The sequence below is a fragment of the Micrasema longulum genome, unplaced genomic scaffold, assembly GCF_059751315.1.
Source record: "Micrasema longulum isolate JH-2025_06_02 unplaced genomic scaffold, ASM5975131v1 h1tg001899l, whole genome shotgun sequence".
Lineage (NCBI taxonomy): Eukaryota > Metazoa > Arthropoda > Insecta > Trichoptera > Brachycentridae > Micrasema > Micrasema longulum.
In genome coordinates this window covers 77461-91412 of record NW_028279073.1, presented here as the reverse complement: position 1 = coordinate 91412, position 13952 = coordinate 77461, and the positions used below count along the sequence as shown (strand labels likewise).

Here is a 13952-nt window from a genome sequence, read left to right as displayed (position 1 = left end):
GTTATTTATTATTAGCAACTGCTATATTCAAATTATTTTGTGACTAATCTCTGCTTACTCTATGTGAAAACAGCGTAATTGATTGTTTTCTTTCTGTACGGAGATTTACCAAAACCACCTCTTTGTGGATTTACACACTAGTGGAGAAGATTTAGAGTTTTAAAACGCGATATCTAAAACAATCTGCCCCGTTTATTTTGTAACTAGGTAGATAAAATTTTGTTAGGTTATACAATTTTATCACTAGCCGCCTACTCCTGACGACCAATGAGAGGTGGGATTTTATTTGTTTACAAAAATTCTGTTGACAAGTTCGCGCGTTCGGGTAACTATAACAAACCGAGGGGACGATAAGAAATGTTTCGCGACATTTTATGAAAATGGGAAATTGTTTCGCTACGTGTTTCGGCAGAAAGCGATCGGACAGGCGCATAGTTTTACTGCTCGTCGGGCTTGACAATGCCGGGAAATCCAAAACTGCGAATCATTTGATCGGCGAGGGGGACCGCGACGTTCTTCCCACGGTCGGATTTAAAGCGATTAACTTGGTCCACGAGAATAACCCCGTTATTATTTACGATCTGGGCGGAGGACCGCAGTTCAGAGAAATCTGGGAGCAGTATTATACGGACGTACATGGCGTGATTTTCGTAGTGGACTCGACGGACTTCGAAAGAATCGGCGAATGCAGAGACGTCCTCGATCATGTTTTGTCACATGAAAAGATATCCGGTAAGCCTTTATCAAAATACCGCGCATTTTTATTCTAATATGTGTCCAGGCGGATGAATAATACAGTTCTGGGTGCATAGAATTAAGAATAGTCCAGAAACCGCATACGCGCATCAAACAGAAGGCGACTAAACTACTCTTAAACGAGTAGTTTTACGTTTTGACCCATTAGTTTCTTTGTAGACGTCGCTCAGTACGCAACTCCCGATTTGAATTCAACTATGCTGTGTTGTGTCGTTTTAAAGCGTAGAAATACTGCTGGGATCTTAAATAAAAGGGATGGGATCATATTTCATGTATAATTAACAAATGCATGTGTAAGTAGCAAATGCATTACTTAAAAATTGAATTATTTTTCATCTGTCAGATTGTCAAAGAAAACAAAATGGACATTTCGTTAGTGTTGCCAGGGTAGTAATTTTTTTTACCCTACTTTGCTCATCTAATAAGAGAACTAATGAAAATTGGATCCGGATTAAATAACGCCGTGGTGGACATTTGACCGACATTATCTTTAAAACATCAAATATTATTTAACATTATATAAAAATATCCGTTGTCTGTAAAATATAATTTGTTTTATATTTTAAGTTCATAGTTCATTAATTCAATTACTCTTATTAAATAACCCTTTACTTATCTACTCTGTTGTGTCAAACAATATTTCCGCGTGCACAATAAAATTTTAGAGAAATTAACAAATTATGCCTATTAGAAGGGCTACCGCTACGCTGAACAACATCGCTCTGGATGTTGATCTGTTCCATGTATCCGAAGGGGTTTTTCGGAGCAGGGTTCCGCCTACTACTTTGACTTGAGTCTCTTTCATGTATTTTTATCTTTTTTATAATATGTACGTATTGAATGTATGTTTGTAATGTATATGTTATATTCAAATAAATTAATTGAATTAAATAAACAAATTAAATAGTTATTGTAGTATGTAGTGCTGGGAACCTTTTGAATAAATCCGTAGCATGTGATATCAAAATAAATTGTTTTAATTAAATTACAAATTTAAAAGCTTCAATTAAATTGATGTATATTTAGAATCACTCTGTAAAGCGCCCTTGAGGTATAATATTACAAAATGGCACCATATAAGTTATCCATAATAATAATTTTATTTATTTATCATTTATCATTTATTTATTCATATATATGTACATTACAAAATAAAATATCTTATTTCATACATATAGAAATAATTAGGTAAAATTAGGTATTTGTAAAAAAAACACATTAGTATACATAATATCCAAAGAATAATATGTTAAAAAAGTAAGAGAATCTTGTAACAAAAAACTCCCTCAGAGACGTGAAAAATGTCAATGTCCAAAGTGATATTGTTCAACATAGAGATAGCCCTTCCAACAGGCATAACCATTGGCAGGTTGGTCCTGTATATTGGAATGTGAAACAGTCTATGTTGACGCTGTCTAAGGTAATTATCAGGAACATAAAAGCTAATGCTCCGCATAATTTCAGGGTTGTCAATAATACCGCGCAACAATTGAAAGAAGTGCATTGTTAAATACACATTCCTTCTAGTCGTCAAACTGCTGTAACCAAGCATACCCTGGAGAAACTCTGTGGGATAAAGCCATGGATAATATCCGCACTCCCTCATGTAGAGAAACCGAAGAAATTTCTTCTGAACCCTCTCCACCATAAGAGACTTAATAATAATAGTATCACCTGAAGTGTAAGACTGCCTACCCCTGCAGGGAAATAATGGCGTGATGGTATTAGCAGTAGTACTAAAGTTGTATTATATATTATAATGTGCAACTGTGTGACCAATGTTATTTATTTATTTATTTATTTATTTATTTATTTATCTATTTATTTATTTATTTATTTATTTATTTATTTATTAACAGACATTGTCCATGTATACAATTTATAAGGTTTAAATATTACAAATAAAAGAGTAGTTTAAAACATTTAAAGAAAAAAGAAAGAAGCATTGACAAACATAAGGGACATCGAGACAAGATCTGGACTATTTATTTAGTGCTCGTTTAAATCGTTGTAAACTTAAACCAAAAAAGTCCAGATCCTGTCTTGAGTTAACAATACGACAAAGGCGGGTCATTGGAGAATTTAGGCCATAGTTTGTTCTATGCTGATCGATGAACAGTACTTCATTGTTTCTCAATCTACGAGTCGGAATATTGAATTTTACTTGTCCCAGTAATGATGGAACATCGATTATACCATTTAGTATGCCGAACATATATATTGAGTCAATATTAGTTCTACGTTTTTGTAGACTAGAAATATTTAACATTGACTCTATTTCGGCATAAGAATAATTATCTATCTCTAGTCCAAGCATCCACGCTATTTTTCGAAGCAAGCGATGTTGGACTGATTCAATGTGATTTATGCGATTGACATAGAATGGAGACCAGACCACTGAGGCATATTCAAGAAGAGGGCGAACAGTTGAGCAATAAAGAGTTTTGATTGTACGGACATTAGTAAAATCAGAGGATATTCTGTTAATGAAGCCAAGTAATTTCAGTGATTTATTTACTGTATTATTATTACTAATGTTCAAAAGTAGATATGTATTTTAGTAATGTCATAAGTTTTGTATGATTAGTTAGGTATTTTATGTGAGAACATTTACAATACCAATATTATGTGGAAGCCTCTAATTGGCTTTCCAATGAAATATAATAAAAGAAAATAAAATAAAGTAGTTGTAGTAAAAAAATATCATATTTCTTTACCTAGATTGTACGATTCGTGGAAACCTGCCGTCGGTTCTGAGCCCACGCGATATTTCTACGGTGTTTAACTAAAAATATGTAGTACTGTATATAAAATGTGTTTTTCAGGAAAACCTGTTTTGGTTTTGGCCAACAAACAGGATATGGAAGGCGCCATGGACGATCTAGAGCTTGTTGAAAACCTGCATATAGAGGCCATTGTCAATAGGTAAAAAACATTGTCTAGCATTCTCCATTAAAACGTTCTCCATATCTGTTGTAATATAATGTGCCACCAACACGCTTGTATGTGCTTGTTTTTAAAGCCGAAAGTTTTAAATGAAAACTAATTACAGTGGAACTTGGTTATTACGAGGAAGACGGGACCGACTGAATTTGCTCGTTATAAGCATTACTCGTTATACCAGAGAAAGGTTTGTTAAATCCAATCGCCATTGCATACGAGGTGTGGCAGAAAAAGTAATGGGACAGATTTTTTATTTACAAAAGTTTTTATTTTTTTTCAAACATCAATGTTATCCCCTTCAAAGTAGTTCCCTTGGGCAACTACACACCGATGGAGACGTTGTTCCCACTGTTGGGAGCAGCGCTGGTCTTCAACCGGTATGGTCTTTAGCATGTCTGTTACACTTTTTTAAATATTATCTAAAGTCTCGAAATGACGTCCTTTGAGGACATTTTTCAGTTTAAGGAGAAGGAAGAAGTCACAGGGACTGAGGTCAGGTGAATGGGGGGCTGGGGAACCACAGGAATACCTTGCCTAGCAGTGTGACATGGGGCGTTGTCATGATGGAGCATCCATTTGCCTGCAATGTCTCACGCGAATGACCCTTTTTCTGAGCCTTTCAAGGACGTCTTTATAAAAAACTTGGTTTACAGTTTGTCCTGGAGGAACAAATTCTTTATGGACGATTCCCCTTCTGTCTAAAAAACTAATCGGCATCGATTTGCTCATTCCAGCTTTCTTTGGTCGAGGAGAGTTTGCAGTGTGCCATTCCTCACATTGCCTCTTGGTCTCAGGATCGTATTAAAAAATCCATGATTCATCACACCACTAAAGAAATCTTGCTCATTAGCGATTCTGTCAAGAAGATCAAGACACTTGTTTTTTCGAATCTCCTTCTGCTTGATTCAAATTGTGAGGTTTTTCGGCACCATCTTGGCACAGATCTTTCTCTTGTGCAAATGTTCAGTCAAAATTTGATGAACGGTTTAAATTTAATTGTTCACTCAACATTCTTAATGTTAACCGACGGTCTGATCTCACAAGAGTGTTCACATGTTCGATGTTTTTGTCGGTTTTCGAAGTTGAAGGCCTCCCTGAACGATGTTCGTCTTCAACGTGTTATCTGCCTTCCAAAAATGATTTGTGCCACCGAAAAACCTGTGCTCGGGATAAAGAATGTTCCCCATAGGCCTGTTTTAACTTTTCAAACGTCACACTTGCCGGTTCTCCAAGCTTAACACAAAATTTAAAGGCACAACGTTGCTCCGAATTCTGCTGTTCCATTTTGCGTGACATACAACCAAAACACAACTTCACTTATAGCAGCCACAAAAATCACGTGGTTAATGTAAGGAGTTGAAACTCGCACTGGACTATGAGAGGTTACTGATACACGTGCTCTATAAAGGGCAACAACACATTGTTGCCAGATCGCTAGCAGTGTTGCCAGTCTCATTACTTTTCTACCACACCTCGTATTGTCGCTATTGAAAGTTATAATAAATGCTTATAAACATATCAGTTTCTAAATTTCAAATTCAGATAAATAAATATTCGTATTTTTCACAATGTGATAAGAATAGAGAAAACTTTTAAAATGCTGCAACATATTTCGCGTCACGTTCTATTTTACAAATAATTGCCACTTTTTCGCAAATTGAAACACTTCTGCTTGTCGGTGGTCATGTTTACAATTAAAGAGTTAGGTTTTAACTTATCTCCTTATCTGACATCACCCACTTGTAACACCCACTTGTTGTTTTTGACAAAACGCTTTTTATGTTCCCAATAAGCATTAATTATTTAATTTAAAAAAACATATTTATCGATACGTAAATGTGTAAAGGAATAGGAAAAATCTCAACCCATCATTTATTATATTAATGGAGATATTAAAGTTATTAGATGCAATGTGTACTGGCTACACATCACCGGGAAGGGAGAGTTAATTATGTTATTTTTTTCATTTTAGGTGTCGCTGCCCGACAAGAGTAGAGGCTTACACTGCAAATGCTCCACTGATTGGTTCCAAGAAGCAACCCATAGATCCTGGCCTACACAACGGATATATCTGGCTCTTGAACTACGTATTCCGACACTACGGCGACTTGAATCTCAGAGTGCAAACGGATCTCAACCATGAAAAACTCAAAAGACTAAAAAAGACTAACACATTGAACGACGAGCTGCTAACTGCGTTTGAAAATCCAAACTATAAATTAGAAACTAGTAAAGACAACTCCGAAAGAATCGATGGCGGCATAATAATAGTCAAGGAAGCACCTAAAACAATAGACTACGATAAAATAGAAAACTTGACCCCGAGAAGTGTTCAACTGTCGCCGCTGTTCGGAAAAAAGAACGAAAATGTGTCAGTCGAGAGCCGAGTCATCGAGTTAGAAGCGCGGACGAACGTTCGGAAGCTTTCGCCGATCTTTCGCAAGAAGTTCAACACGTCCGTCAGCATCGAGAGCCCGTCCAGGGAGGCGCGTCCCCGGTCTAGTCCTAGCGGCAGAAACTTCGAGAAAGTCGGCGGCCATGACGACGAGGGTTTCACAGTTTCCGCCGGGAATTCCAACTTCGTGGAGATCTCCCTCGGTGATGGGGTCGATCGAGAGATCGGCGCTTCCAAGAAGGTTCTGTTGCCTCCGATCGCGAGGTCTGTCAGAGCTATGAAAAGCGCGGCGGCCAAAATTGGAGGTAAATATAATTATTCATAATTTCTCTGCAATTACTCTATTGCGCCCGTACGTATAACATTTTGCGCTGTTGTTTTTTATTTGTTAATAGACCAACTAAGCCAAAAATATTCTGTATATATGTACAGCCAGACGACAGAATTAGATTCAGGATACGGCACTACCCGATGTAAGGAGTACCGCTTTACCCACCGTTAAACTACTGGGAGTCATCCTTCATTCTGACCTTTCTCTTGACGCTCAAATTAGTAGAACGATAAGTTCATGCTTTTACCAGCTGAGACAGATTTAATGCATACGCAAAAATTTGCCAGTTGATGCCGCCCGTCAATTAATAAATGCGTTTGTAGTGTCTAGAGTCGATTATTGTAATGGTATCTACGCAGGTCTACCAATGAATAAAATTATTCGCCTACTCGTCTGTATTGAATGCCGCTGCGAGGCTTATTTTTGGAATCTCTAAGTTCAGTCATATCACTCCACTATTTCGGGAATTGCACTGGCTACGTTTTCCACAGAGGGTGAAATACAAACTCTGCTTATGTATAAGTCACTGCACAACTCTGCTCCAGAATATCTAAGGGAACTCTGCATTCCAGATGAGCTAGCTGACAGACGTCTTACGCTTAGATCAGCTACATCTACGTCGAAAGGAAAAGTTATTATACCTCTACGCAAACAGCGCACTAAATTTGGCGAACGTGCATTTGCGGTCGCAGGCCCTACGGCATGAAATGCTCTCCCAGCATAAGTCCGAAACTGTGTGAGAGAAGTGATGTTTCGGAAGAAACTTAAAACCCACTTGTTCTCTAAATCATTTGAATAAATTCTTAGCATATGTTGACAAAGTAAATTATTTTTCTTAAATAACAAATTAAAAAAGTAGAAATTAAATTTATTTCTTTATATAATCACTTTGTAAAGTGCCCTTGAGGTATTATATTACGAAAATGGCGCTATATAAGTTATCCATAATAATAATAATAGAATGTGTATAGGTGTTCGTCAGATTGTCACGGCCTCTGTTAGCAATATGTGTCATTTTTATGTCACAAATAATAAAAGAGGCAATTGAAATACCCAAATAACGTTAACAGAAAACATAACATAAAAATTTTAACTTTAAAATTAAATTTATATCTTTAAATAATCACTTTGTAAAGCGCCCTTGAGGTATTATATTACGAAAATGGCGCTATATAAGTTATCCATAATTATTATTATTATTATCATCACTTTGATTTTTTAAAGTTTTGTAATTTTGAAATTACTCCGCCTGTGACGTCGCGAGTTGTCGTCGGTGAGTTGCGCTGACATTTAAAAGTAGAACCCTGTAGCGCAAAAATAAACTAAACATCGAAAGAAATGGCTACCCCTGGAAGCCAGAAATCTATCGCAACACTGCAATTGATTGGTTAATCCACAAGAACTAGTGACGTTGTTCAGAGTAGCACATTTTTATGAATTTTCTCACACATTTTTGAGAATTTTCATCTCACAATTAAATGCTCTAAATAAAAGAACATTTTTATATTTTTATTTATATCCCTACAGAGATGAGGTAGAATTTTTTCAAATTCAGGATTATGGATATTCGAGCGTTTACAGGGCTTATGACCTGTCATTGGCTGGGTTAAGTGGCCACTTTAAGTACTACAACATTCCCCATTCCCCATTTAAGTACTACAACATTCCCCATTCATCTCTGGGATATAAATAAAAATATATACCTACTCCCCCTTGGGAGAAAATCCAGATTTGTGTGTTCAAGTACACGTACCAAAAATAATGTTGAACATTTTTATATTCAATTTTCTTTGATATGTCGTAGCGACGTGAAATTACAAAAATATATTCTTTTTATCAATGCATGATTAAACACAATCACAAATTAGGAAATTAGTCTTATTTGGCATTTGAAAATGTAATCAATAATAGAGAACCAAACAAGTTTGATAAGGCTGTGGTATAAATTTGATTGCTTACTAAACCATAGTAAAATTAATTTGATGCATACATTATAAATTGATTTTAAGTCTAATACAAAAAAAATCTATTTGATTGGATGGAACCTTTCCTCTGCCATTATTCTTTTAGTATAATCTTTTTACTCCATTCTATTATTATTATTATTATTAATAATACACTTATTATTAACAATATTTTGAGTTTGTCCAAATTTTTGTAGACAAGGACTGGATTCATCTCCCTGGGGAGCTGTTTATATTAACATATTACAACAGAGATGAAGAACATTTAAGAGAAGGTAATATAGAAGTCCAGGCATCTACAGGGCTTATGACCTGTCAATGGCTGGTTTAAGTGGCCACTTTACACACTGTGTAACATTCTTGTCTACAAAAATTTGGACAAACTCAAAATGTTGTTGATAAATTACCTGGTCCATGAAGAAGTATAGAAATTGAAAAAATAATATTTTCAGGCGTTGCCCAGTATGTAGGTGAAATATTTCAATTAGATGAATCTCACCCGCATAAATAAAAGTTTCAGCTCTTTAACTTCACAAACATCAACAGATGAAAGAATTGAAGGAATATAGATGTTCAAATATAGGCAGAATGGTGAATGTTACACAGTGTGTAAAGTGGCCACTTAAACCAGCCATTGACAGGTCATAAGCCCTGTAGATGCCTGGACTTCTATATTACCTTCTCTTAAATGTTCTTCATCTCTGTTGTAATATGTTAACACTTATTATTATTAATAATATCTTCATCTGTATATATCGAGACGGTATACTTAACTGGTGTACTATCTGTATCTACCTCAGTATGTTCTACCTACTTGTCATATCCACATCATATGATCGAAACTAGCCAATGGGATGACCGCAAACAATTAGTCCGCGTTCCTTACGTCATACATATTTAAAATAGTTCTTATTTATATTTTAAATAGGCTTCCGTAATAAAAAGTGCTCACTTCGAAGCGATTATAAACTCTAATAAATCCCAATTCAAGCAAAAAATGCTCGCTTGAACATGAATTTTGCATGACTTTTAGAAATTGCCTAGACGGTACGCTTAGCGATCGTCTGTATGTATCTACCGATCTGTACCGATCGACTACAAAGCCGGCTCCTATGACGTCTCAATACATACACTCGGAGAGATAGTAAAACAGATGGAAAAAATATAATAACTAAATTATTTTTTTAGAGTGGTAACTTTCTGACACATATAATATGTGTCTGACGCCTAGATACTCTTATTTGTTAATAGGACAGAACCTGGTGACATTATTTTCACATCTAGGCGTTCATTTTATTAAAGTGACAGTTATGTCGGAATTTAATTCGACTTCAAAACGTACTTATTTCTCTCTCATATTTTCAATAGGCTTTTAAGAAAAAAAGTGCCAACCTCAAAACGATTAAAATTTTTAATAATTCATCAAAACTTGATGGTGGACGTATCAATACTATACCGTTGTAGTCCATCGGGAGACTTTTATCGTCAACTATGACGTCATACTGAAGCTATGTCATTTTAGAGCGTAGATATGTGCACCGTGACGTACGCTTCCCCTTGATTCATATCGATGTACCTACCCAAAATTTGAAGGGGGGGTCGGTAGTATATCTTTATAATCGCTAGAGGGAATTTATCTTCAACTATACCGTCAAGGTGAAGGTATGACTTCTTTATCTTCCCATCATAATCGAGGCCCTGATGCGTGTATATCAAGTGTACACGGTTATTAAACATTCACCGATCACTTTCTCGGGAAGGCCATTCCATTTCTCCACGACTCCATTTGTCAGGAAGTTCTTCCCGGGGTTGGATGAGAAAGAGGCAGTGTTAAGTTTCAATGAATGACCTCTGAGATGGCGGTTTTCATCCATAGTGAACATTGGTTTCAACTTGGGTACATTATATTGCTCAGTTAAGATGGAGTCACCACGCTGCCTCCGCTCTCTTCCTGTGAACTTAACCCGATCTCCCTTAAGCGGTCCTCGTATAATTTATTTCTTAGAGAAACTACCATTTTAGTTGCTCTTCTCTGGACTCTCTCCAACAACTCTGTCTTTTTAAAAATAGGGACTCCAGATTTGTTAGGCATACTCCAGGAGTGGACGAACATATGTTTTATAAATTTTGAGGAACAAATCTTGGGTGATGTGAGCGAATGTTTTCCTTATTAAGTATAAGCATCGCTTACTTCGAAAAGTAGCGTGGATGCTTGGACTAAAGAGAGGTAATTATTCTTATGCTGATATAGAGTCAATGTTAAATATTTCTAGTCTACAAAAACGTAGAACTAATATTGACTCCATATATATGTTCGGCATACTAAATGGTATAATCGATGTTCCATCATAACTGGGACAAGTAAAATTCAATATTCCGACTCGTAGGTTGAGAAACAATGAAGTACTGTTCATCGATCAGCATAGAACAAACTATGGCCTTAATTCTCTAATGACCCGTCTTTGTCGTATTGTTAACTCAAGACAAGATCTGGACTTTTTTGGTTTAAGTTTACAAGGATTTAAACGAGCACTAAATAAATAGTCCAGATCTTGTCTCGATGTCCCTTATGTTTGTCAATGCTTCTTTTCTTTTTTTAAATGTTTTAAACTATTATTTTATTGTAATATTTAAACCCTATACATTGTATACATGGACAATGTCCGTTAATAAATAAATAAATAAGAGATTGGTGCGTTTGACAATTTGGATAATATGTGATTACCATTTAAGATCGCAAGTAATCACAACTCCGAGATCTTTTTATGACGTTACTGCTTGCACTTGATTTCCATCCACGGTATATATTATTTTCGAATTTCTAGAGCCAATGTGTAGGACGGTGCATTTCTCAGGGTTTAGCGTTAGGAGCCATTTTGGAACTTATCCCCCGTGAAGAGCAGGAGTTCGGTGCATATGATTTGGCTATCTATTCCAGGGTCAGAGGGAGGCTGGAGCAGCCCCAAGGGCAGCCACTCCGAGCCCGCAGTGGGGGGCGCAGACACAGGGGCGGAGCGCCGAGTCCGGAGCGCCCAGGCTGTGCGTAGTCAGCTGGAAAAGCACAAGACTGCTACCAGCAAACGGAAACTAAGTCTCAAAAGTAAACTATTTGTTTTTATTCATTATTTATGTATGAGGCGTGTAAAAAAAATTACAGCAATCTCCACCATTGATCTGAATTCAGTTTGATATGGCATTGGATCAAATTATTAATCTATCTATCTATCTAATTGATTAAATATGTTTTTTTTTTTGTTTTTATTATAGAATTTATTTATTTATTTAACTTTTTGTACGTAATGTTATTTGTACATTGGCGGGCTTATTGCCAAATGGCAATTTCTTCCAACCAACCAATAAAATAAAAGTTCTATTTTTATAATTCAAGTTACAGAACATATTTAATAGAAAATAAAGATTTAAAAGCTAAAGATATATAAAAATAGAAATAAACGTATTTGTATTTGTTATATATATTTACTGTAAACTAATTTTTATTTTTTGTTTTTAACAATAATGTGTTAATACCATTTTTTTATACGTATAAGTATATGTAAACATATATATATTTTTGTTTAAATTCTTTACAACTTATTTACAATTTGATTTTTAATTCAATTACTTTTCTTATATCCATATTTTTTTTTTCTTTTTTACTATGTAAAGTTTTTTATTGTTTCTACATGTATGTAAAAAGCGTTGTTTGTCTTTTAAATTATTACTTACTATGTTTGTACTTACCTGTATATTTTTTGTAAATGCCCCTTGGGCGTATTGTAAAATTAAATGAAATAAAAATTAATTAAAATCTTACCTTCATATAACAAAAAATATCAAGCTACACTAGTCGGTATATAAATGCAGTGCCGTATGCACCATTAGGTGCAGAAAGGGAATAATAAAATGAATCAAACCTAGCCTGCCATATTCCCTTCTCAAAGTATTTCTCGGTCTGTTTTGTGTTATCTCTTAACAACTTTTAAATTTTCAGGTCTTCGCAAGAACCGTACGTCGCCAGAGAGCGGACGCAGTATATTTGCTTACGACCCCCCGTCATCCAAACTCACGTCGGCCAATCGTGAAATAGGCGATTTCTCAACCAAGACCGAGTTTGAACGCCAAACCAACAAGTCTGACGCGGTCATATAGACTAGATGTCCCCAGGGGCAGAGGCGTTGAACAGTCGTCTTTATTCCACCATAAAAAGTGCCGTACTTACAATTTTTTTTATATTCCTAATAATTTTTTTTATAATTTCTAACATAAAACAACGCGGTATCTGTACTCTTATCTTAAAATCATCACTTGCATTATAAAATCTCGCATCTCAATTTAAACATGTTTTCAGGACAATCAATAAATCTTCTTTAATAATAAGCAGTCCTCCTTACAACAGGTTTTCAAGACAGTCAATAAACCTTCTTTGATTATAAACAGTCCTCCTTAGAACAGGTTTTTAGGACAATTAATAAACCTAATTTGCTAATAAACAGTCCTTAGAACAGGTTTCCTTAGTGAGAAGAACTCTTAAATTAATATTATATAAAAATTTACATAAATACCTAAAAAATATGAAAAAAAAACGTAGTTTGCAGATGCCGAACTTTTCCTTAAAAGGCCGTGTGGTCGCGTTGTTTTCAACTAACAGGCATTATAAAATAATTTTTAATTTACTGTCCATATACCTACAATAGGTCTGTATGTTTTTTTATATTAGTTTTTTATTGGTAATAGGGAAATATCACATTTTTTACATTTTGAAAGTAATCAGGGTCTATGAAATACTGTCGAGTAAGAAATATTTTTTTACTATTTGTTAGTAGCATAAAAAATATTTTTTAATTTGTAACTTTTAATTCTGGCACTGGCCACGCCCCTAATACGTCACGATTCATGTTCATTTTCAACTTTGTTCCTAACCGTTAAAATATTTTTAGCGGTATTCGTAGTATGTGATATTTTCCTTTTTACCCCATGAAGGATGATTTCTGCCATCCATGTAAATAATTTTACTAAGACTGTGATTTTTGAAAGATCCAAGTAGGAATAGCAGCCTCCTAAAAGTTCCATTCATAATTATAAATTCAACAATGTTTTGAGCATGTCCAAATATTTGCAGACTGGCTGGATTTCCTCCCTAGGGAGTTGTTTAGAACTAAATTTGTTGCAGCAGAAAGGGAACACATTTTGAGAAGGGTATGAGTAAGTCTAGGCATTTACAGGGCTTACGACCTGTCGTTGGCTAGTTTAAGCGGTCACTTTACACACTGTGTAACATTCATAATTCTGCCTACATTTAAACATCCACTCTTACTTCACAAAAGTCAACTAAAGTGGCCATTTGAACCAGCCAATGACAGGTCGTGAGTCCTGTAAATGCCTAGAGCTCCATATTCTTTTCTCAATTTTTTTTCCTTCTCTGTTGCAATATATTTAGATCTGAATGGAACCCTGGGGAGAAAATCCAGCCTGTCTGCAAACATTTGGACATACTCAAAACATCTCCTTTTGTTTTTCGTTTCCTGGTAACGTTTTGGATATTTGGGAATCCGGATGGGTTTGG

General features: G+C 35.4%; 1 protein-coding gene across 1 annotated transcript; it reads left to right on the top strand.

The window, feature by feature from the left end:
• The first annotated feature begins 276 nt into the window (after positions 1-276).
• On the top strand, positions 277-12659 carry LOC148273602 (uncharacterized). Its single transcript, XM_088238443.1, has 5 exons — positions 277-732; positions 3582-3681; positions 5672-6399; positions 11328-11489; positions 12381-12659. Exons 1-5 carry the CDS (start codon positions 375-377, stop codon positions 12536-12538), a joined length of 1506 nt encoding a protein of 501 aa, XP_088094569.1. The 5' UTR covers positions 277-374; the 3' UTR covers positions 12539-12659.
• The last annotated feature ends 1293 nt before the right edge of the window (positions 12660-13952 follow it).